This window comes from Trichomycterus rosablanca, chromosome 14, assembly GCF_030014385.1.
Source record: "Trichomycterus rosablanca isolate fTriRos1 chromosome 14, fTriRos1.hap1, whole genome shotgun sequence".
NCBI lineage: Eukaryota > Metazoa > Chordata > Actinopteri > Siluriformes > Trichomycteridae > Trichomycterus > Trichomycterus rosablanca.
In genome coordinates, this window is record NC_086001.1 from 24,286,012 (window position 1) to 24,309,432 (window position 23,421).

At 39.5% G+C, this 23,421-nt stretch overlaps 1 protein-coding gene and 1 pseudogene across 1 annotated transcript; one reads left to right on the plus strand and one right to left on the minus strand.

Annotated features, from left to right (window-relative positions):
• The window catches only part of LOC134325914 (zinc finger protein 208-like), a 202,452-nt pseudogene that overhangs the window by 125,422 nt on the left and 53,609 nt on the right, over positions 1-23,421 (minus strand).
• LOC134325930 (tripartite motif-containing protein 16-like) lies at positions 1,541-21,522 on the plus strand. Its single transcript, XM_063008133.1, has 6 exons — positions 1,541-2,155; positions 2,272-2,367; positions 3,172-3,405; positions 5,304-5,463; positions 5,760-5,819; positions 20,865-21,522. The coding sequence occupies exons 1-6, from the start codon at positions 1,565-1,567 to the stop codon at positions 21,395-21,397; spliced, it is 1,674 nt and encodes a 557-aa protein (XP_062864203.1). The 5' UTR covers positions 1,541-1,564; the 3' UTR covers positions 21,398-21,522.

Genomic DNA, 23,421 nt, shown 5'->3' on the forward strand with positions numbered 1-23,421 from the left:
ATTATTTAAAACTAAACTGAATGATAATTGGTTACCTTCAAATAATTGTGCAGCATGTGTTCCTGATTTACATTCAGTTAACAAGTAAAGAAGGACCCACCGCGACCCTGGCCAGGTTCCATATCTCTCTCTCTCTCTCTCTCTCTCTCTCCCTCCCTCTCTCGCTCTCTCTCTCCTTTAGTTCAGCAGAAGTGAAACTGATCTGATCATGTTCTGTTCGAGTGTGGATCTGTTCCGTGTCTGTGTTTGTAGTTTTGTTGATAATTGAAGTTGATGAACGCAGGTGAGTTTATACATTTCCACACTTCTGTACATTACTGTGTATTGTTACTTTATGTAGTTCAAATTGTTGATTTGATTTAAACACACGTGTTTTGAACAGAACACTCACGAACTAAACCAGGAAGTCTTGGACATTCGCCTGACATTCGAGTTTCTTTCGGCTCGTTCTCGGCTTATAAACATCCAAAAATGAGTGAAACTGCATTAACTGATTCTGCAGTAATCAAGGAACAAACTACAATCAAATATGTTTAAAACGTTTTTTCTGTAAATGTTTATTTTCTGTTATTTTGTAAATGTGAGGTTCATCTGAGTTGAAATGCTAAGGAAGTGCTAAGGGAGCGTCTAAAAAGTGCATGAAGCTGAGGTGTAGTTATTACCCAGTGGCATTTTTGTTTGTTGTATGTTTATTAGGATTTTAACGTCATGTTTTACACTTTTGGTTACATTCATGACAGGAAACGGTAGTTTATCTTCACACAAGGTTCATCAGTTCACAAGTTTATATTGAACACAGTCATGGACAATTTAGTATCTCCAATTCACCTCACTTGCATGTTTTTGGACTGTGGGAGGAAACCGGAGCTCCCGGAGTAAACCCACGCAGACACGGGGAGAACATGCAAACTCCACACAGAAAGGACCCGGACCTCCCCACCTTCTTGCTGTGAGGTGACAGCGCTACCCACTTAGCCACCGTGCCGCCCAGTGGCATGTACCATTCAATACAACTGTATAAAGTCCTACAGTATGGGTACAGTAACAATATATAGTGTCAAAAATTCTAAAATCAATCATTTTAATATAATAAATGATGCAAGAGTTACCTAGTGACATGTACCACCCACTACACTTACATTACAGAAACAAACCCTACAGTATGGGTACAGTAATAAAGAATTAAAAGTAAAAAAAATAAAGAAAGAAACTATTTCTTTTTATAACCAAAGATGTAGTAGTTAACTAGTCACTTGTACTAGTTACTACAACCACATTATAAAAGTTCTACAGCATGGGTACAGTAATGAATCATAAAATGTACTACAGTAAAGGTACAGTAATAATAAAATATAGAAGATTAACAAAAATCGAGAAACGGAAGTTTTGGTAAGACGAAGGTTGTAGTAGTTAACTAGTCACTTATACTACTTACTACAACCACATTACAAATTAAAAGTCCCACAGCATAAATACAATAGATAATCACGAACTAAACCAGGAAGTCTGAGCTGCTGTAAATAACTTGCTGTGTTTACTGGTGTTTCTGTTTACATGTAGAAAAATGGCTGAATCCAAAATTTCAGTAACTCAGGATGAGTTCAGCTGTTCAGTCTGTCTGGAAACACTGAAGGATCCAGTAACTACATCATGTGGACACAGTTTCTGTATGGTGTGTATTAATAACTGCTGGGATCAGGAGGATGATAAGGGAACATACAGCTGTCCACAGTGTAGACAAACCTTCACTCCAAGACCTGTTGTGAAAAGAAACACCATGCTGGCTGGAGTTGTGGAGAAACTGAAGAAAACAGAACTTCAAGCTCCACATCCTGGTCACTGTTCTGCTGGACCTGAAGATGTGGAGTGTGATTACTGTACAGAGAGAAAATCCAAAGCAGTAAAATCCTGTCTGGTGTGTTTGGCCTCTTTCTGTGAAACTCACCTTCAGCCTCACTATAAATCTAATACTTTTAAGAATCACAAGCTGGTTGAAGCCTCCAGACGACTCCAGTATCAGATCTGCTCTCAGCATAATAAACTGCTGGAGGTTTACTGTCATACTGATCAGCAGTGTATCTGCATGTTGTGCACCATGGATGATCATAAAGGACATGATACAATATCAGCTGCAGCAGAAAGAACTGAGAAACAGGTAAAATATTATACAGCTCTCTTTAACAAGTAACAACTCATTAGCATTTACACTGACATTGTTTATGTGGTGCTCGTACACAATGCAAGTAAATCCTGAATTGTTATTCTGTGTAGAAGCAGCTGCTGGAGATCCAGAGAAAATTCCAGGAGAAAATCCAGAACAGAGAGAAGGAACTTTGTGAGCTGATAAACGCTGTGGAGTCTCACAAGGTAAGTTTTATAAACAAAAAGCTCTCAGGATCAGTCCGACTCTCCTCCATTAAACCAATCTCCATAACAATGAGATATTTTATATCTCAGGTAACTTTGGAAGTGATGGAGCATTTTTGTTCATGAATTAAAAAAATCTTTAAAATCTGCCTGGTTAGTTGGTAATTGATGCTGTACAACAATTCTGAGGTTGTGCTAATAATTATAAGGGTGATAAGATCAGATTAGGACTGAGCCGCCCAAAAATATTATTGATTGTTGCTTTGGATCAAGATGCTTAAACATAAATGATGGTATAAGATTTCTGGTAAAGACTTGAGAAGATCACTACATTGAATTTCCCAGTCCTGGCCAGGCTGCTGTTTTCTGTAACAGTATGCTACCACCAGCACATTTTACAGTATATATGGTGTATTTAGGTTTTATTAGATTTAATCCACACATATCATTTTGAATTAAGGACCTACAGGAGCGGGTGTGTTGTATCAAAATCTGTGAGGAAATATAACATGCTGATAAATGCAGTAAAATGATGATGAACACTGAAGAAGTGCTGGAGTTTAAGGTGGAAGGTAGAAGACTGGAACTCTTTCTTATATTTGGGAAGTAGAGTATCAAATACTGCATCATGTGGACATGATGATGATGGTAACATTTACCAGGGTATGAAAAATCAAGCCATTTAGCACCATCACCAAGCTATGAGTGATGAAAGTCTTAGTCTGGCCAGTAGCTACATATGAATGTGAAGAATGGACAAATATCTGAGTGAGAAACGTTTCCTCTTTCTGAATCTTCTAACAGTGTTCTGCACAGACAGCAGTGAAGAACATTGAGAGGATCTGTACTGAACTAATCAACTCAATTAACAGAAGATGCTCTGAGCTAAAAGATCTGATCAGAGATCGAGAGACAGCAGAAGTAAGTGGAGCTGAAAAAGTGCTAGAACTGTTGGAACAGGAGATTGTAGAGCTGAAGAGGAAAGATGCTGAACTGGAACAGCTTTCACACACAGAGGATCCCGTCCATTTCCTCCAGGTAACAGCACTAAAAATAATTATATTATTGCTGCACCAGTTCAAGTAATAAATTACAGCGATACCTTGTAACTTGAAAGGTCTCCTAAACTCGAAATCTTTGAAACTTGACACCTTTGTTCCCTTAAACTTGACATTTCTCTTAAACTTGATTTTTGTTAGCATTCATTTAACCATGGCACAAGCAAAGCATCCTCTCCTGTCTTCTCAGAGGTTTCCTTTTTATAGGCGTCTCCCCCCTGTTAGTTGCTTAGCACATCTTCCACAACTCTATAACATAGGAAAACCCCCCTACACAAAACACATTATAATAATAATAATAATAATAATACATTTTATTTATATAGCGCTTTTCAAGATACTCAAAGACGCTTTACATAAGACAAATAATCAAAACAAATACGTACATACACCATACAAATCAAATCATAGTACAAAATCAAAATAGTACATCAACATCAAGAATAATTAAGATAAAAACAAAGAGAGCAGCATAAGACAGTTCATTAAAAATTAGCTAAATTATGAGAGAGAACAACAAATATAGAACAATTTCTTAAAATTAGACAGAAACAGGACAGATTTACATGCAATCAGGAAACTGAAAACTTTACAAGTTTTAGGATCTAGGACTTCACATTTCTGTCGTGATCTAAGTATAAAAACTATTAAAAAGAATAGCAAAAATAAAAGCATTTATTTCGTGTTGTTACAAGTTAAATGCCATATTGAATAGATGAGTTTTGAGAAGTGACTTGAATTTGGACAGGTCAGGACAATCTCGTAGGTGTTTGGGGAGAGCATTCCATAAAGATGGAGCAGCTATGGAAAAGGCCCTGTCACCCCAGGTCCGGTGCTTGGTCCTAGAGGGTATGGACAGTAGGTTAGCCTCAGAAGAGCGAAGGCTACGGGAGGGAATGTGCTGATGGAGCAGGTCGGTGAGGTAGGATGGGGCCTGATTATGGAGAGCTTTGTGAGTGAATAGAAGAATTTTGAATTGAATGCGTTGAGCAACGGGAAGCCAATGAAGTTTTTGTAGAACAGGTGTAATATGATCACGGGAGCGAGTATGAGTAAGGAGGCGAGCAGCTGAATTCTGGATATACTGAAGTTTTTTTAGGATTTTGTTAGATGTACCATAAAGGATGCTATTGCAATAATCAATTCTGGATGTAATAAAAGCATGAATCAAGGTTTCGGCGGCAGAAAAGGAGAGTGATGGACGTAGACGTGCTATGTTTTTTAGATGAAAGAAAGCAGTTTTGGTGATGTGATTTACATGGCGGTCAAAAGAGAGGTTGCTATCAAAAATTACACCAAGATTTCGGATGTTAGAAGACGGAGACAAAGTGTCATTATCAATGGTAATTTGAAAATTTTTTGTGGTTTTTGCCAGGGTTGTAGGACCTACGATGATCATATCTGATTTTTCACAGTTTAATTTGAGGAAATTAGCTTTCATCCACAATTTCATTTCAGTGATGCAATTTGTCAGAGTGGAGTGAAGTTCAGTATTAATGGATTTGGAGGAGATGTAAAGCTGAATATCATCAGCATAGCAGTGGAAATGTAAACCATGCCGACGTATGATGTCACCAAGGGGGAGCATATAAAGAATAAACAAAAGGGGACCTAACACTGAGCCTTGGGGAACGCCTTGGGACAGTGGAGCAATGGCAGAACTACAATTGTTGATATTAACAAACTGTGACCCATAAAGTCGTAACACTCGGGGTTCTGAGAAATTGTGAGAATCAGAATCAGCTTTTCTGACAGATTATGAAATACTGTTAATGTTATTAGGAGAAACATCACTCTGTGCTTCATGTCTGTCATCCATCATTTGTGATTCATCATCATCTTGTTGTTTCTCTGTGAACATTATCTGTCTGGATGTAGAATTTTCAGTCTCTCTCGGCTCCTGCTGGATCTGCAGAATCAGCCGCCATCACAATCAGTCCTTTCCTCTCATTTGATGATGTTACAAAGTCTGTATCTCAGCTGAGAGAGAAAGTAGAAGAATTTTGGAAAGATCAGTGTGAGAAGATACCAGATGGAGGTGAGTTCAAGCCCTCAGTGTTCCATTGTCTCCAAAATGCTTCGGTACTCAAACATCAAACAAAACAATCAAATCCACCAACATAAACATTTTACATCTAACAACATCATTCATTTACTTATTTACCCAGTACTGGTCATGGTCACATGGTTACTTGTCAGTAACTCAGAACTAAGACCTCTTTAGACAAACACTGGGAGAACATGTCAAACTTCTTACTGGTTGTACCTGCGACACTTTCTAGTGCAGATATTTATTTACTGTGATTAGTGATTGTACTGTTACTCTTTCTGCAGTGAAGAAAGTCTGGATTACTTCATCTCCTGAAGGTGAAATCAGAGAAGATTTTCTACACTGTAAGTTTCTCACAAGCACACAAACATACACAGTGCAGTGAAAAAGTATTTGCACCCCCAGTTATCTGTATTGTTACATATTTGTTACACGTTACTAGTTCAGATGCTACAGCAGCTCAGTTTGGTTCAAGTCTAAATCTGATTAAATCCAAAACCTAAACTTTATTTCCTCAGATTTATTTCAACAAAGATCTGCTCTTGTTATTTGGAATTGTTGTGTTTTTATATTGAGTGTTTAATCTTTAAATCATGAACTGATGACCAGACGTTCTTCTTTAGTCCTGAAACACCATCACACAACCACCACCATGACTGACTGTTAGTAAAATGCTTTAGTGTAAAATGCTGTTTTAACTTCATTGCAAGTGTAAGAATTCTGACTCATCAGTTCACAGAACATCATCACCAAAAAGCTTGAGGGTCATTAATGTTCTTATATTGGTAAATGAGAGGCGAGGCTTTATGTTCCTCTAGTTAACAGTGATTTTACCTTGTGACTCTCCCATGGATTTTATTTGTGCTCAGTCTTCTTCTAATACTGGAATCATTAAATCAGATCTAAATTGAGGTCAGCATGTCCTGCGGTTTCCTAAATGTTTGTTTGGGTTCTTGTATGTTTTCCTTGATGAGACATTGATGAGCTCTTGAGGCAATCTTAACTGTTCCAAGTGTCATTTGGAAATCATGGCTCTTACTGTGGTTCACTGAAGTACTAAAATCTTAGGATTGACTTTGTAACTTATTCCAGATTGATCTATTACAATTACTTTTTTGATCTATTTTGGAATTTGTTTGGACAGTGGTGAAGTGGTTCTGACAGTGATCATGCCTCGGATTAGGGACATTTTGGGTCCTTGCTAAAGACCACTGTTCCATGTATTTTTCTTCAATAGTTATTTAAAATCACCAAGAACTTCAGAGGTTAAAACAAATAAAACAACCATTTAAACTGCTGTCTGTATATTTTTGCTCCAGGAGGTTTTATAAATCTTTATGATTCAGTCACAGAAACCCTTGAAACACACACACACACACTAACATACACCAACACACATTTACACAGACACACCCTCTCACACACATGTTTACACACATTCACACTTACACACACATTAACAGACACACACACACACTCATATGTGCACACACACACACACACACACCCACACACACTGAAACACAATTCAGAAAGCTTTATTAGCATGACATTGTGTTGTTGGATTGTATGTTGCTGGTGTGTGTCTGTGTACTGTTTGTGAATGTGTCATGTTTGTGGGGTGTTTCTATATGGCTGTGTAGTGTTTTTGTCTGTTTGTGTAACATTTGTGTGTGTTTGTGTAATTTTTATTATTTTTGTAGCATTTGAGTGCATTTGTAAATGTTGGTGTCTGTGTGTTTGTGTAGTGTCTGTGTGTGTATGCATAGGGTGTGTGTGCTTGTGTAATGTTTGTGTGTATGTGTAGTGTTTGTAATGTATGTGTGTGTTTGTGTAGTGTACAATACTACAAGTATTATTTGTGTTCGTTTGAGTAATATTTGTGCTTATGTGTTGTGTCTATGGGTGTGTTCGAAAACCTAGGGAGCTGCCTTGCTGTCTTACTGACTACATAGGCAGCTGCCTTAGTAGAGAGGATTCTAGTAAGTCAATGACTTATAAGACAGGTTATTGGAACGCACTACTTAGACAGCGATTCCATCGGGTTTCGCGTTTAGCTTTTAGCATCTTGCCATTAAAACCAATGAATTGAGGTAGCACAGCATGCTAACATGTCAATATAGCTTCTCCCTTCATGTACCGATGATGGTTACATTTCCTGACAAGCTCGAACCTGCAAATAAAAACACTCGGTACAAGTTTATACAGGTTAAAAATCAGTAATATTTTATTTACGTTTGAAAATAACTCCATTCGTTTCTTTGCCCCGTCAGCCATGTTTATTTTTCTGTGAGAGAAGAGCCTTGATCACTAAGGCAGCGTCGGATGCTCACGTGTTCTTGAGCCAAAATAACATTGAAATATTAAGATGCCTCAGTAGTGAAAGTATTAAGGCATCTAGGATTTCAAACAGCCTCCTTCTCGGGAGCGTGCATAGGATGACGTAAAATGCTGCCTATGTAGAGAGAGAGCTAGCTTTTCGAACACACCCTATATGTCTGTGTAGTGTTCATGCTTTTGTGTAGCATTTGTTTGTGTTTGAGTAGTAGTTGTAGTGGTATTTGTGTGATTGTGTATGTTTGTGTATGTGTAGGGTTTGTGTAATATATGTGTTTTAAGTGTTTGTGTAATGTACAGTATCTCACAAAAGTGAGTACACCCCTCACATTTCTGCAAATATTTGATTTTATCTTTTCATGGGACGACACTATAGAAATGAGACTTGGATATGACTTAGAGTAGTCAGTGTACAGCTTGTATAGCAGTGTAGATTTACTGTCTTCTGAAAATAACTCAACACACAGCCATTAATGTCTAAATAGCTGCAACACAAGTGAGTACACCCCACAGTGAACATGTCCAAATTGTGCCCAAAGTGTCAATATTTTGTGTGACCACCATTATTACCTAGCACTGCCTTAACCCTCTTGGACATGGAATTCACCAGAGCTGAACAGGTTGCTTCTGGAATCCCCTTCAACTCCTCCATGATGACATCACTGAGCTGGTGGATGTTAGACACCTTGAACTCCTCCACCTTCCGCTTGAGGAAGCCCCACAGGTCCTTAATTGGATTTAGTCCATCACCTTTACCAGAGGTGGAAAGTAACGAATTACATTTACTGGCGTTACTGTAATTGAGTAGTTTTTTTGTGTACTTGTACTTTTTAAAGTAGATTTTACAACCTGTAATTTTACTTAAGCATGTTTTGTATTAAGAATTGTAATTTGCTACATTTTAAATAACATTCGTTACTGAGTAAAAAAAAAAAAAAGAAAACAATAAAAAACTTGACAAACCTGCGCAAACATGTAGAGCAGTGGTGGCTAAACTGTTAGGCTGTTTGATCCGGCATAAACAACTCTATGAATCGGTTCATTTGGTGAAGAGATTCAGATGTATAAACCAATCAGAGCTTCCGAATTCACATTCTGGGTGGAATTTCAATCTCTCCCTTCATTGGTTGTTGTATAAATGACAGTTTAGTGAGTGAATAACCAATTGAAGCTCTTTACCGGGAAAGCCGAGAGAATAAATGATCTACAATAGTTTTCATAAGTTAGATGGATAAAACAGGTGGTTATGGATTTATATATTCTGGAAACATACAAGATGCTCTTATATAAAGTGGATTATATCCCTAATGTGACAACACATGGATATAGATCAGGTAAGCAGATAATGTCAAGTTCACACTACACGACCTTCTGATTTGCCGGGTCGCTGTACAGTTCACACTACACGACTGAATCTTTTGCACTCTTGAGTCTTTCAGTCGGTGTGTATTTCAAACTACACAACTGATTGGTGATCAGGGCTTTCACACTACACAATCTATCACCAACTGGAATCACAGGCGAGCTTCTCTGCTCTCCCAAAAATCGTTTTTTATGAAAACACATGCGAGATGTGACAAAAGGTTTAGTGATACCTCGTCCTAAAATGCACAAGTAGCGAGCGATCAAAGTTTGTCCACGTAAAAACAGAGAAAAAAAAAAAGAATCTTAGTGGATTTGGCTTGGGTTGTTGTGTAGTGAGTTGGAGGTTAATAAATATTTTAGCAATGCAACAGTGTTTTGTAGAAAACGATAAGGTCAGAAATGCTGTAAAACTTGTGTGTAACACTGGTGTATTATGATATAAACTATATTAAGCCCCTGTACAGCCTTTTACACTCCTCCCCTGAATTTCTTCTCATGCTGTATCTTGTGTTCTCATTGGCTGTTCGACATAGCACTCATTGCCAGTCGGGAACCACCCATTCAGATATCTGACAGATAGCTAGAAAACTCGATCCGGTCGCCGAGCGCTTGGCGAGCCGGTCGGATCGAGTTGTTGGGTAGTTCACACTTAACGACTGAGAGCTGAGTTTTGATCGCCGAGCGAACGCCGAGTTGCTCCCGAGCCGGCAAATCTAGCGCCGACCAGTCACCGAGCGAAAATCAGGGCAAAAATCGTGTAGTGTGAACTAGGCATAAGTGGTTATGATTTTCTGCTGCTGTGTGATTGATCTGGGTCGCGGTTCTGCTGTTTACGGTACGCTTTCATTTTGCAATGATAGCTATTTTTTATGTTCATTTATTTGAATAAAACAGACAGCATAAATGTGATTGTGAGATTCTGCTGGTTTGTTTTTTGATCATGTTCTTATGACGGTGTAAGACCCGTTATATTTTTTATAATTGCAACCCTAATCCCCCCCCCCCCCCCCCATGTCTTCCAACCCGCCAGCCCAGGGTGTTCCTTTATATCCAGTTCTAAAAGTTGGCAACACTAGTTGGCACTATTGACCTGAACCAAGTCAGTTAGCGTCAAGTCCAACAAGCTATAAAATATAGCGATTTATTGAGGATAAACAGAAATAATGCTATTTTGAATTGATAACTTCTGTCTGTTAGGTGTGTAGAGGTTAAATCCACACATTAACTGCTAATATGCTGCATGGCTGGTGAGCTGTGTGTAGTCTGCTGTATCATTCATCTATCAACTTCTGTTGGAAAATGATGTCCCTCCTTCTGTTAAAGTAACGAAGTAACGTTTACTCTGAGTACAGTTTAAATGAGTTACTTTTTACTTGAGTAGATTTTTAGACTAGTAATTTTACTCATACTTAGGTAAAAAAATCATCAAAGTAATAGTACTTTTACTTGAGTACAATATTTTAGTACTCTTTCCACCTCTGACCTTTACCTTCAGCTTCCTCAGCAAGGCAGTTGTCATCTTGGAGGTTGTGTTTGGGGTCGTTATCGTGTTGGAAAACGGCCATGCAGCCAAGTTTCCGGAGTGAGGGGATCATGCTCTGTTTCAGAATGTCACAGTACATGTTGGAATTCATGTTTCCCTCAATGAACCACAGCTCCCCAGTGCCTGCAGCACTCATGCAGCCCCAGACCATGATGCTACCACCACCATGCTTGAATGTAGGCAAGAGGCACTTGTCTTGGTACTCCTCACCAGGGCACCACATACATTCTGGTCACCATCTGAGCCAAACAAGTTTATCTTGGTCTCGTCAGACCACAGAACATTCCAGTAATCCATGTTCTTGGACTGCTTGTCCTCAGTAATCTGTTTCCGGGCTTTGTGTGTATGTGTAGTGTCTGTGTGATCGTGCAGTGTTTGTGTAATGTGTGTTTGAGTAGTATATGTGTGTATATGTAGTGTTTGTGTGTATTTGTGCAGTGTTTGTGTAATGTATGTGTGTGATCATGTAGTGTTTGTGTGATGGTGTAGTGTTTGTGTAATGTACAGTGAGGAAAATAAGTATTTGATACACTGTCAATTTTGCAAGTTTTCCCACCTACAAAGAATGGAGATTTTTATCATAGGTACACTTCAACTGTGAGAGACAGAATCTAAAAAAAATCCAGAAAATCACATTGTATGATTTTTAAATAATTAATTTTATTTTATTGCATAAAATAAGTATTTGATACAATGGAAAAACAGAACTTAATATTTGGTACAGAAACCTTTACAGAGGTCAGACGTTTCCTGTAGTTCTTGACCGTTTGCACACACTGCAGCAGGGATTTTGGCCCACTCCTCCATACAGATCTTCTCCAGATCTTTCAGGTTTCGGGACTGCCGCTGGGCAACATTGAGTTTCAGCTTCCTCCAAAGATTTTCTATTGGGTTCAGGTCTGGAGACTGGCTAGGCCACTCCAGGACCTTGAAATGCTTCTTACGGAGCCACTCCTTAGTTGCCCTGGCTGTGTGTTTCGGGTTATTGTCATACTGGAAGACCCAGCCACTACCCATCTTCAATGCTCTTACTGAGGGAAGGAGGTTGTTGGCCAAAATCTCACTATACATGACCCCATCCATCCTCCCTTCAATACGGTGCAGTCGTCCTGTCCCTTTTGCAGAAAAGCACCCCTAAAGTATGATGTTTCCACTGCCATGCTTCACGGTTGGGACGGTTGTACTTATCTTCCTTCTTCCTCCAAACACGGCGAGTGGAGCTGATACCAAAAAGCTCTATTTTGGTCTCATCTGACCACATGACCTTCTCCCATGCCTCCTCTGGATCATCCAGATGGTCATTGGTGAACTTTAAACGGACCTGGACATGTGCTGGCATGAGCAGGGGGAACTTGCGTGCCTGCAGGATATCAATCCATGGCGGCATAGTGTGTTACTAATGGTAATCTTTGAGACTGTGGTCCCAGCTCTCTTCAGGTCATTGACCAGGTCCTCCCGTGTGGTTCTGGGCTGATTCCTGACCTTTCTCAGGATCATCCTTACCCCATGAGGTGAGATCTTGCATGGAGCAGCAGACCGAGGAAGATTGACAGTCATCTTGTGTTTCTTCCATTTTCTAATAATTGCGCCAACAGTTGTTGCCTTCTCACCAAGCTGCTTGCTATTGTCCTGTAGCCCATCCCAGCCTTGTGCAGGTCTACAATTTTGTCCCTGGTGTCCTTAGACAGCTCTTTGGTCTTGGCCATGGTGAAGAGGTTTGAGTGTGATTGATTGAGTGTGTGGACAGGTGTCTTTTATACAGGTAAGGAGTTCAAACAGGTGCAATAAATACAGGTAATGAGGGCAGAATAGGAGGGCTTCTTAAAGAAAACTAACAGGTCTGTGAGAACCAGAATTCTTGCTGGTTGGTAGGTGATCATATACTTATTTCATGCAATAAAATGCAAATTAATTATTTAAAAATCATGCAGTGTGATTATCTGGATTGTTTTTTTAGATTCTGTATCTCACAGTTGAAGTGTCACTACGATAAAAATTACAGACCTCTCCATTCTTTGTAGGTGGGCACAGGACCCAAGATGCAGAAATGTAAACAAAATCAGCAAAAGTAAGCAAAAACAAATAGAGCAAACCCAGATTGGAGCTGCTAAGTTCGCAGGGAAAAAAAACAAAACAAAGTCGAGTGGAGTGGCGAACCCCAGTCACTGGTGCTCGGGGGATATTGTGCTCTCCACTGTGCTAAGCCGGCACTAGAAAACAATGGAGACTACGCGCTTATAAAGCGCAATAGGAGATGTGCACCAGGTTAATAAAACCGGGATGAACCAAAACCGAAACTCGACTCCATGTGGTTCGGGAAAGCAGAGAGGAATTGACCAGAAGCTTATCACGATCTCCGGGGAGGGCCAGTCTGTAGGGAAAAAAGCACAAAGACGTGTTAACTTTAAACCGCCGTTGCGGGACTCCATGGCAATGGTTGAACCCGCTAAACTACGCCGCAGCCCTGAAACTCGCTAATGTGCGGTTTGGGGAGGCAGATCGGGACTGTCACCTGTTACGACCCGGTCTAGGTCAGATTGGAACATAAAAAAAATCCGCGTCCTCCCGGTTCCCCCCAATTCACACATGAAATTGATTGAAAATTACAATAGGCAAGGGAAAAAAAATAATAAACAAAACTAAACTAACTTACAACAGAAAAGAAAACTTAACTAACCTAACAAACAAAAAAAATAAAAGCAAATACAATTTCTTACCTAACTTCCTAACCAACACAAACCAGGAGAAAAATAAGAGAGAAGCAATCAAGTCACACCGAAATCCCTTTCTTCTCCATCAAAATGAAGATATACAGAATATTTTTCATATTTATTACTTTAATCCGGTCAGAGGATGTCCTATACTCACACACGTTTGTTACATTTAAGAATTGCAATAACCCCAAGCCATACCACATTAAATCACATACAAAAGCTCTATTGTTAGACTCAATAGGTTGGAAACATGTTACAAGCAAAACGTTCCCCCCTCCATCTTCTCAGACGTCTTTTTTTTGTAGTCGTCTCCCACTGGTGGTAGCTTTGTGCATCTTCAGCAGTACTGTAAAACAGAAAAACCATACTACACAAACACATTAGGACCCAGAGGGTCGTAACACACCAGACGCTTAATGCGAATTCTGGGAGGGACCGATCTATAGAGAGGGAAAGAAAAAACGTGTTAGATTTAAGCCGGCGATGCAGGACTCCAAGACAATGGTTTTTGCCCGCTAGACTATGCAGCGAAACCGAACTCGCTCGAGCGCAGTTCGGGGAATCAGATGGATATCTTACCAGCCGCGCTTCACCGTCGCTGGGGAGGAACCGATCTGAGGGAAAAGAAAGAAGGCACGTTAGACACGGCGTGATTCAAACCGGCGTTACAGGACCCAAGCCAATGGTTCTACCCGCTAGACTATGCCAGTCGAGAGAAGACAGTGTAAACGGTGGCCTAAGAGCGCAGTGTTATTGAGGGGTGCTGCTAATATTAGCCACCTGCTAACTGAGCAGGCAGTGGCCAATGTACACGCCAAAATAACCACAATGTGAAGGCTGCACAAAGTCACACCAGCTTTACCTAAACCAGAGGAGAAAACACAAAAGGTCCCTGGCTACCTCAGCCTTTTGGCTTACAAGCCTGACCGCCCTGATGGCGCCCGGGGTACCTGCTTTTCTTACAAAGGGGCGCGCTGGTGCAGCAACCAGCAAAACAAACAAAATGTGCGACAACCTGCATCTGCGCACCGCCTGCTTAAGTAGGCCATGCTCAGCTGCAGGTTGTCAGACCTCGTTAGTGCACCAGCTATTTAACGCCTTTGACTGCAGTGTTCTGTAATGCCAGGGGTAAGTTCAACCGACGCCGCAGGCACCTTACATGCGTGGGTTTTTGTGTGTGTTTGTGTAGAGTTTGTGTAATGTATGTGTGTGATTGTGCAGTGTTTGTGTAATGTGTGTTTGTGTGATTGTGTAGTGATTGTATGTATGCATAATAATAATAATAACAATAATTTGTACTTATATAGCGCCTTTCTCAAACCCAAGGTCGCTTTACATTAAGGATAACAAAACACACCGGAAAATAAACCGGAGATGAGCACAACGCAGAAATTGAACAGAAAATAATCAAACACACAAATTTGAACAGAAAGTTAATAGACAATCACACAAAATTGAACAGAAAATAAAACAATCACACAGAAATAGCAGAAGAAGAAGTGAGAAAGTACTAAGAGAAAAAGGTGAGTCTTTAGGAGTGAGAAAGTACTAAGAGTACTAAGAGAAAAGGAGAGTCTTGAGGAGAATTTTAAATTCAGAAAGAGAGGAAGTGGAACGTAAAGAGGAAGGAAGAGAGTTCCAGAGTGAGGGGGCAGCAACACTAAAGGAACGACCGCCCATGGTACTGAGCCTGTGCCAGGAACAACCAAGTGACCAGCATCCGATGACCTTAAATTCCTAGATGGAGTGTGGTACCTGAGAAGGTCCCTCAAGTAAGCCGGACCTGACCCATGCAGTGCCTTAAAAGTGAGAAGCAATATTTTGTATTGAATACGCTTATTAATGGGCAGCCAGTGGAGCTGCTCAAGGACAGGAGTGATGTGATCATATTTTTTGGTTTGAGTGAGGATCCGAGCAGCAGAGTTTTGAACAATTTGCAGGGGGCGAAGTGACCTGGAAGGAAGCCCGTAAAGCAGAGAGTTACAATAGTCCAGCCGAGAGGTCACAAAAGCATGAACCAGAGTCTCCGCTGCTCTAGAGGACAGTAAAGGGCGGATACGCGCAATATTACGTAAATGGTAGAAAGCTGACCTGGATAGCGATTTTATGTGTGGTTTAGGGCTGGACGATATGGCTAAAATGTATATCACGATATAACTCCTAATTTCGGTCGATACGATATAATTCCGATACGATGTGAATAATACAAATGTCAGAAAAACTGCCAGGAACACCAACATTGGAAGGCTGTACCTGCGAACCTCTGAAAATTTTATTTGCAAAGTCTATGAAATTTCACCCTTTACAACTACATAATATTTTAGAAATAATAATAATAATAATGGTACAAGTAAATTAGCTTTCACCTTTTACTTGTATTCAGCATTTGTATACAGACAAAAACACGACATCATTCTCAAATAAACATAAGCTTTGACAATATATAATATAATATATTAACATATGTCTTAACCAGAGGTGGAAAGAGTACTAAAATATTGTACTCAAGTAAAAGTACTATTACTTTAATGAATTTTTACTTAAGTATGAGTAAAGTTACTAGTCTAAAAATCTACTTAAGTAAAAGGTAACTCATTTAAAATGTACTCAGAGTAAACTTACTTACTAAACTTAGTTACTTTATTAACAGCAGGGGGGGGGGGGGGTCTCTTCTGTGTAATGCAAACAGGACAAGTGGATATAAATTTCACAATAGTTGTTTTTAATTCAAATATAATAGAAGAAACATGTTAATACAACATTTAAAACATTTAGGGGTGTGTAATGTGTCATTTTAGTCCCATAAAACTTTTTAAAACTGTATAACCACTAGTGATGTGTCGTAGAATTATTTGAATCTATTGAACGGCCCTTTATACTGAAATAAAGGAATCGTTTCGCGCTTTATGTATATATACGGCTCTTTAAAAGGAACCGAAACAAAAGATCCGACTCCCCGTCGCAGAATTCACTGCAGAAGTTTCCCAGACACGATTTCTTTAGCGTTTATTATTTTACTCAGTAACGGATCTTATTTACAATGTAGCGAATTACAATTCTTAATACAAAACATACTCAAGTAAAAGTAAAATTACAGGCTGTAAAATCTACTTTAAAAAGTATAAGTACACAAAAAAACAAAAAAGTACACTCAATTACAGTAACACGAGTAAATGTAATTCCTTACTTTCCACCTCTGGTCTTAACTAACTTTAATCCACAACATGGACTGATTATTATTTGTATGTAAACATTTTCGAACAAAAGTGCTCAACCAGGATAAAGAATATAAAAAGTGCTTAAGAGTTGCTGCAGAATTTGCTATATCAGGTGTTGTGCTTAAAGAATACAGAAAAAAAGAGTCTAGTCTTTCCTCTCTTATCAACTATTTCTACTGCTTCTTTTTTAACTGGCGTCATGCCTGTGGCGTACGTCATCACGCACTGACGTATGCATATCGATCGGATTTGTTTAAAAATCATATCACCGTTATTGAAACATTTTCTATCGCGATATATATCGATATCGAATTATTGTCCAGCACTAGTGTGGTTCAAAGGACAGAGGAGAGTCAAATATGACACCAAGATTGCGTACTGTAACAGCAGGTTTGACATTGATATCATTTATGGGAAGGACCAAATCAGTGAGAGAGGAAAAAACTGATTTTTTGCCAGTCACCAGAAACTCTGTTTTGTGTGCATTTAGTAACAGCAAATTTGCTCTAAGCCATGAGTTCAGCTCAGTGAGACACCTAGTTAGGGGAGTGGGAGGAAAATTATCAGAGGGTTTAAAGCTGAGATAAACCTGAGTATCATCAGCGTAACAATGAAAGTTCAAACCGTAGTGTCGAAAAATATTGCCAAGAGGGAGAATGTAAATGATAAATAGGAGCGGTCCAAGGACGGAACCCTGAGGTACACCTTGTGTGGTAGAGACCGTGTCCGATACATGACTTCCAATACAGATGAAGTGTTGCCTATCAGTAAGATAAGATTTAAACCAGCACAATACAGTCCCTGAGAGACCAATCTCAGAGTGCCTGGTTAAGAGACGGTTATGGTTAACCGTATCAAAGGCAGCAGTAAGGTCCAGAAGTAGTAGAATTGAAGCAGAACCAGTGTCGGCAGAGAGAAGAAGGTCATTCAGAACACACAAAAGAGCAGTCTCAGTACTATGGTTGGAACAAAAACCAGACTGGAATCTTTCAAAAAGTTCGTTAGAGTTTAGATAGTCAAGAAGCTGGGAGGCAACGACTTTTTCTAGAACTTTGGAAATAAAGGGAAGATTAGAAATCGGCCTGAAGTTACTCAGAACGGATCTATCAAGGGCCGGTTTTTTGATGATTGGGCTTACTGCAGCAGTTTTTAATGTAGCCGGAACACAGCCAGAGGAAAGTGAGAGATTGACTAGGTGTGAGATAGGTTCAGACAAATCAGAAACACAGCGCTGGAGAAGATAGGTGGGAGCAGGGTCAAGATATGAAGATGAAGACTTGGAATTTGTAATAATTTTAACAATGTTAGCTGAGTCAATTAGAGAAAAGGTAGAGAATGAAAATGCTGGGGAAAAAGATGAGAGGAATTCAGGATGGGCAGCAGGGGAATTTAGCAATTCCTGATAGATGGTTGACACCTTGTCATCGAAAAAACTCAGCAATGCATTACATAAATCAGTTGAAGTGGCCAGAGAATCAGACGGCGGGGGGCGCAGGAGCTTATTTACAACTGAGAAAAGAAGTTTGGGTTTCTGACCAGCTTTTAGAAGTACATCTGCATAATAAGCAGAGCGAGCACTATTTAGAGCAACCTTGTATTTAGACTGGTGATCAGTAGAAGCCAAAAGGTGAACTTGCAACCCAGATTTCTTATATAGACGCTCGAAACGTCTACCAGCAGTTTTTAGAACACGGAGTGTGGGAGTATACCAGGGAGCCCTGTGGGTAGAGGGCACAGATCTGGTTTTAACCGGTGCCAAGGTGTCAAGACAAGCAGCAAGGGTCTGATTATAAAATAAAACAGCCTCATTAACAGAGTGCATAGAGTTAATTAGAGTTAAATTAATTGATGATCCCACTCGTCGAACAAATTATGTCCAAAATGTGACCTTTCTTGTGAGTTGGAAAATCCACATGCTGTGTGAGATCAAAACAACTCAGAAGAGATAGGAATTCAGCAGCAGAAGAGGATCCAGAATCAAGGTGAATATTAAAATCACCAAGAACAATAAGTGAGGAAGAAAGAGGACTGACGGAGGCCAAAACCTCCCCAAATTCCAACAGGAAAGCAGGGATTGAACTCTTGGGAGGACGGTAAATGAGCATGAAGATAGTTGGGTTACGTCCAAGAGCCTTGAGCACCATAAGTTCAAAGGAGGAGTTCTCCTGTAGATTACACATACACAGTTCTATTCCCTCTTTGAAAAATACTGCAAGACCCCCACCCCTGCCAGTTTTCCTAGGCGAGGCTAGGTATTTAAAATCCGGAGAAACAGCAGCATTTAGGTGAAAAAACTCACCAGGCACTTGCCAAGTTTCAGTTAGAAAAAATAGGTCCAGATGATATTGTCCAATGAGGTCATTGAGAAGTGTAGCTTTGTCAGTAAGTGATCTGCAGTTCAGCAAAGCTAGATTCCACGGACGATGAGACGTGGGTATATGGGACTGATGTAGAGTGGTAGCACGAGGAATCTCTCGTAGCACAGTGTGATCCACTCCACGATACGACCTTCCAGAGCGACTCCTAAACCCACGATCAGTAATTCGCGTGACTGGAAAACTAACACTAGACACAGGAGGTGGTGGAGGAGATCTGTGTTTACGGCTGCGATGTATATAGTGAGGTCTCCTAGCAATACCAATAGAGCGGCATAAGTTGTAAACAGAGGCATCAAGCCGGTAGAACGAATGTAAACATCGGAGATCCGTAGTAGAGTAGCTATATCTCGGGTTAGCGCCATGAGTGCTAAATAACCCATCAGACGCAGAAACAAATTCCAGAGATCCAAAAATGTAGGCAGCAAAAAGTAGCACTCCAATAAACCGCATAGCCGCCTTAGAACACCGTGATGCCAAAAATTGCATGAAAACTACGTTAGCCAAACAGAACCGAACACCGTCCAAACAGTCAATCAGAAACACTCGTAACTGTTGAAAGTTTATAGCAAACAGCAAAACTGAATGAAGAGACATTCTCACCTTGTTGCGCTTATGAGTTGTTCATGTAAGCAGGCTCGCAGCCAAGCAAACGGCAGCCGTAAGTAAGCAGACAGGTTGGAAATCCAAAGACCAGTAGAAAAACCGGCTTAATTACAAAGTTCAAAAAGAGAAGAGTAAGTCCAAAAAAAGCCAAAAAAAAGCCCAGAAAGTCCGGCAAGAAGCGGCAGCAAATATCGCGCACAGCGTAACTCTCAACCGGAAGTCAAAAAAGGGTTTCTATGTGCAGTGTGTGATTGTAGGGTTTGTATGCATTTTTGTTGTGTTTGTGTAATGTGTGTGTGTGAACATGTGAGTATATGTGATTGTGTTTTTTGTGTAGTGTTTGTGTATTGTTTTTGTGTATGCAAGTAGTTTGTATGTGATTGTGTAGTGTTTGTGCAATGTATGTGTGTAATTTTTGTGTAATTTTTGTGTAATTTTTGTGTGTTTGTGTAGGGTTTGTGTAATGTATGTGTGTGTTTGTGTAATTGTGTAGTGTTTGTAATGTGTGAGTACATGTGATAGTGTCTGTTTGTGTAATGTGTGTGTTTGTGTAATATTTGTGTATATGTGTAGTGTCTGTGTGTGTTTGTGTAGGGTTTGTGTGTATGTGTAGGGTTTGATTGTGTAGGGTTTGTATGCGTTTTTGTAATGTTTTTGTAATGTGTGTTTGTGTAGTATTTGCGTGTATGTGTAGTGTCTGTGTGTTTGTGTAATGTGAGTGTTTGTGTAATATGTGTGTGTGATTGTGTAATGTTTGTGTAGTGTCTTTGTGTACGTGGAGGGTTTGTGTGTGTTTGGATTGGGTGTTGCTACGTATATTTACACACACTACACACACTGTACACACACACACTACACACACTGTACACACACACTGTACACACAGACACACACTCTACACACACTGTACATGCACACACACACTGTACATGCACACACACTCTGTACAGGCACACACACACTGTACACACACACACTGTACACACAGACACACACTCTACACACACACTGTACATGCACACACACACTGTACACGCACACACACTCTGTACACGCACACACACTGTACACACACACTGTACACACAGACACACACTCTACACACACACTGTACACGCACACACACACTGTACACACACACTGCACACACACACACACACACACACACTGTACACACACTCTCTCTCTCTTTCTTCTATGTTAATTGGTTTATTTTGTGTTTCCCCTCCAGATGTTTGTCGGTTCACACTGGATCCAAACACAGCACATAAACACCTCCGTCTGTCTGAGGAGAACAAAGTGGTGACCTGGAGTATAACATCACAGTCGTATCCTGATCATCCAGATAGATTTGATGGTTACTCTCAGGTTCTGTGTAGAGAGAGTGTGAGTGGACGCTGTTACTGGGAGGTTGAGTGGAGTGGGAATTATTGGGTTTTTATAGCAGTGTCATATAAAAGCATCAGCAGGAAGGGACGTGGTGGTGAGTGTGGGTTTGGACATAATAATCAGTCCTGGAGTTTGTTCTGTTCTCCATCCAGTTTTTCATTTAGGCACAATAACAAAATGACTAAAATTCCCATAATGCCGAGTTCCTCTAGAATAGGAGTGTATGTGGATTATGAAGCAGGAACTCTGTCCTTCTACAGCGTCTCTGATACAATGAAGCTCCTGCACAGGGTTCAGACCACGTTCACTCAGCTCCTCTACCCGGGGTTTGATGTTTATTATGGATCAGTGAAACTGTCAGATTTAACAAATTAAATGTAAAATTTACATGAAAGTGTAACATTAAACTGTTTGAGTGATTTTAGAATCTGTGAGTCAGTGATACATTTATGAAGATTTTCTTTTTAATAAGGAAACATTTCAAGTCATTAAAAAATATATATAAAACACAATAAATACAGTGCTGTGAAAAAGTATTTACCCCCTCTCCTGATTTCTTCTTTTCTTAAATATTTATCATCTAAATGGATTCAGATATTAAAACTAAATTAAATAAAAGACAAACTGAATATTTAAAAACATAAAAGAGAAAATTTGTGTACATTACAAAATGGTAAATGTGATCATTCTCACCTTAAACTTCTTTCTTCCCAAGTCTATTACAGCCCCAAATCAGAAAAAGTTGGGACAGTATGGAAAATGCAAATAAAATAATGCAAATACTATTAAAACTAGAGATGCATGAGTACCGATACTAGTATCGGGTATTAGCCCGATACCGCGCTCATTAACTCGTACTCGTACTCGCAAACGACGCTCCGATACTAAACATCCGATACCTTGTTATAGGACGTGTTTGTGTTCAATACTCTGTTTACAGTGTTGATACAAGTGATTCAGGAGTCGACTCATTTTAAGCGCAGCGTAAGTTTCTTTTCTCAGTCATCTCTCCGTGTTTACTGTTATAATGAATGATGCGGTTGTAAATAAACACCAAATACTACAGAACATTCTGTGTGACTCGCTTACATTATAAAGCTCAGGCTTAATTATACTGGTTATTACCACAGAGCGGGAGCCGACTCAGAGTCGTTTACGATTTACCGAGGTGAACCACGAATGTATGTGCTGATAGAATCGGCTCAGATGGGATCGGACTGTATTATACTTTTAAAGTAAATATTTCAATCAGCAGAATCGCATTGCATGTATTATGTGCACAACGTTAATTACGTGCGTTTATTAATGAACGTTTACGTTAGCTTGTCAGAAGCTTTCTCAATGTCTGTGCGGTGTTTTTTTTTTTACAATTAGTGATGGCAACCCAAGCAACTGTTCCACTGCACTATTTTACACTAAAAACTACACTATTCCATAATGCTCCAGATTGCATCATTCTAAATAGGTATCGGTATCGGCGAGTACAAAAATACATGTACTTGTACTCGTACTCGGTTGGGAAAAAATGGTATCGATGCATCCCTAATTAAAACGAATAAAAAATATTTATTAATAATAATAAAGTCACAAATCTGTACCTATTCAACAAGATGTAATGTATTTCTAGCATCACTAGATGGGGATGATGAACTCCACATGATTATAAACTCCACTTTAAAAGTCAGTTAAACAGTAAAGATTTTAATTTGGCTTTTTTAGTTTAGCTAATAATAAATGCAGTACAAGGAGAACTTTGATTTACCTTTGAGTTATTTCATGATTTTTGTTGAAATATTTTGTAATATTTATCTGTTCTTTCTTATGTACCAGAAAAGTCGTCATTGCTGCAACACCTTACAAAACAACTTTTCTTGCCGGTGTGATGTTGTAATAAATCCAGAATAAATAAATAAATGCCTTAGATGACATAGACTGCTCCCCCTTTTCCAGCTCCTAACAACAAATTCCTGATGGTTTGGTTTTGGTTAAAGATCAGCTGATACTTCAGTTCTTACTACAGTAAAACACATTAAACTGACTTTTAAAGTGAAGTTCAAAATGTTGTACAGACATCGTCGTCATCTAGTGGTGCTAGAAATAAATTACAGCTTGTTGCTTGGGTACAGATTTGTGACATTATTATTATTACTATTTTTTTTGTAATTGTTAATTAAAAGAAAATTAAAAGAAAATGTTAATTAATACACATAACAAAAGGTGCATGGTTTGCTCCTACTCCCAGATCCTGTGATGACGTCCAGATCCTATCTTTTAACAGTTGCCATACATAACAAAAGACTGTCCTACTCCCCACCTAAGAAACATCTGTTAAATGTGTGAACTTTCCCACACAGCCATAAGGGCATTGTCACCATGTATATAAGAGAAATTGTATCTAT

Coding starts and splice junctions, on each gene's coding strand:
- LOC134325930 (XM_063008133.1), top strand. CDS start 1,565: ATGGCTGAATCCAAAATTTCAGTAACTCAGGATGAGTTCAGCTGTTCA. Junction 2,368..3,171: donor ACGCTGTGGAGTCTCACAAG/GTAAGTTTTATA, acceptor ATCTTCTAACAG/TGTTCTGCACAGACAGCAGT. Junction 3,406..5,303: donor ATCCCGTCCATTTCCTCCAG/GTAACAGCACTA, acceptor GTCTGGATGTAG/AATTTTCAGTCTCTCTCGGC.